The sequence below is a fragment of the Aplysia californica genome, unplaced genomic scaffold (assembly GCF_000002075.1).
Source record: "Aplysia californica isolate F4 #8 unplaced genomic scaffold, AplCal3.0 scaffold00302, whole genome shotgun sequence".
Classification (NCBI taxonomy): domain Eukaryota; kingdom Metazoa; phylum Mollusca; class Gastropoda; order Aplysiida; family Aplysiidae; genus Aplysia; species Aplysia californica.
The window spans coordinates 809,716-812,378 of NW_004797572.1; the positions used below are offsets into that span (position 1 = coordinate 809,716).

At 38.7% G+C, this 2,663-nt stretch overlaps 1 protein-coding gene across 1 annotated transcript in view; it reads left to right on the forward strand.

Moving 5' to 3' along the window:
* LOC101850014 overlaps window positions 1–1,681 on the forward strand; it is a gene marked incomplete at its 3' end in the record, with an annotated part of 14,238 nt that extends 12,557 nt beyond the window's left edge. The window contains 2 exon segments of the mRNA XM_013084569.2: window positions 647–812; window positions 1,553–1,681. Of these exon segments, the coding sequence (XP_012940023.1) occupies window positions 647–812; window positions 1,553–1,681 (295 nt within the window).
* Window positions 1,682–2,663: the final 982 nt, after the last annotated feature.

Sequence of the window (2,663 nt, forward strand, 5' to 3'; positions counted from 1 at the left end):
ATCTATCTATCTATCTATCTATCTATCTATCTATCTATCTATCTATCTATCTATCTAATGTTATACTACTACTACTACTACTACTACTACTACTACTACTACTACTACTACTACTACTACTACTACTACTACTACTACTACTACTACTACTACTACTACTACTACTACTACTACTACTACTACTACCCATATTATCATTATGATTATTAATAAATTATTATTATGATTATTATAAGGAATTATTATTATTATTATTATTATTATTATTATTATTATTATTATTATTATTATTATTGTTGTTATTAAATGTATTATTATTATTATTATTATTATTATTATTATTATTATTATTATTATTATTATTATTATTATTATTATCATCATCATCATCATTATTATTATTATTATTATTAGTAGTAGTAGTATTATTATTATTATCATTATTATTATTATTATTGTTGTTATTATTATTGTTATTACTGTTATTATTAATGTTATTATTGTTGTTATTATTACTGTTATAATTGTAATTGTTATTTTCATTAATTGGGTTTCTCCCATAACATTAAAGTACAAGTACTATGTTGCTCTGTTCGCCAAATTCATTAGCACTTCTGTTCAACTTTGCTTCCTTGCGCTCTCTCAGATAAGATGTATACTCTGATTTTGATGGATCTTGGCGAAACGGAACAGAAAGTCCCTCCGAAGAGCGCAGAGAACGACGTTCATTGGCTGGTTACAGACATCCCGGGAGATGACGTCGCCTCAGGCAATCACCTGATTCCTTATTTTGGTCCCAACCCTTTTACGAGGTAAGCATAGATTCAACAGATTGATTGCATTTATGACAAATTCAATCTCTGTCTGTCTGTCTGTCTGTCTGTCTGTCTGTCTGTCTGTCTGTCTGTCTGTCTGTCTGTCTGTCTGTCTCTCTCTCTCTCTCTCTCTCTCTCTCTCTCTCTCTCTCTCTCTCTCTCTCTCTTTCTGTGTCTGTCTGTCTCTCCCCCCCTCCCTCTCTCTGTATATACAGTGGAACTCGGATTCAACGAAAGATCTAAAAATAACTCGGTGTCAAAGAACTCATAAATGAACAAGCTCGGATTGAACGAATTTGCTTACGAGCTGAACAGCCCCCCCCCCCCCCAATGACACGGCTTCGTTGTTTTTTCTCCCTGCTGCGATCCTTATATTTTCCAAGAAATCATTTATGGCCCCTTCATTGTGAACCATTATCTATTGTTTATATCTTATTTGACCAATTAGTGGCCTTTGTTCATATATGTATTACTTCGAAGCTGTCTGTATTCGGAGAGAGTTAAACACGCTGAGCTTTGGATTCAAAGTTTGATAATGGCAACAATCGTAAAAGCTAACAGAAACAATAACAACTCACTGAAATTTAAAAAAAGGAGCTAATAAAAGAAACATTATACTCCCCCCCCCCCCCCCGGCAATAAACACGCACTTTCAAAATCCATGTATGTAACCTTCACTCCATTTTCCATCTGCTGGTGCGCTGACCTTGACCTTGGCGTGTCCTTCACCTTCACAGATACCAAGTACGCATGTACACCTTCCTCCTGTTGGAGCAGCCGAGTGCATCACTGAACGCTTCCACCTTGGTCGACTACGCTATTAACAGCGCCGTCAGCCCAACTTGTAAAGACCCGGCAAATGACAAGTAAGACGAGTTTTATAAACTACGTTTTTGTCTTTGCTCAGCATTAAAAAAAAAAAGTGTTTTACGGCGCTCGCAACTGCATAAGGTCATATGAGCGCGCGGGACACACCTAATATTTTCAATTGGTAGGAAATTTTGAAATTTGCCCGGGTGGCGGCCGAAGCCTACTCTTATCGATTTTAGACCACCAAGGGATCTTTAACGTGCGCAATTGCTCACGGGCCCTCCGAGATTTTTTGCCCTTGTCCGAGAAGGCTAGGTGTAGATCTTTCCTACCAGAAGATCAGGGGTGTGGCTGAAAGACAGCAGTAAGAAGAAACGAAGGAGTAGCAGTAGAAAGGCTGCAGAAAGAATCAAGAGCCCAAAGGAAAGGGCAAAGGAGGTGAGTGGGTGGGGGCAGAAAGAGGAGACGAAAGCAGACGACAGAACATTGCTAGACAGCAGGAAATGAGGTGAAAGGAGACACATTTTGAGAAGGAAATTTTTCGGTCGCTACCCGGATTCGAACCCGGGACCTTTTGAATCTCTAGACCACGAGAGCCCCCTATTGCTCAGCAGTGTATTGTGGGGGTAAATACCATGTTTGAAGTATAATTTCGGCTTCTATTCTAAGAATAATTTAAAAGCGCCATGCGCGAATGACGTCATGGCACTCAAAAGCGGTCGCCTCATGTTGAATGGAGACCCCCGATGTGCTTACTAGGTCACAAATGTTTTGAATGGAGAAATAAAGTCTACTTTTACTGACATGGGTATAACTTTATTTTTTCACTAATTTTGAGTTCGTTGTGCGATGTGAATGGTTTGGGCGTGGGTGGTAGGAGGTGGGATTTGGGATGTGGGGGAGGGGAGGGTGGTGGAAATGTGGTATGATGTGTTTATTCTTTTCTTTCAAACACCCCGAACCAACAATAGTGAGCCTTAATACAATAAACATTTATTATTTCCTTTTTGTAGCGTTATTCGCGGAGAGTGCATCCTA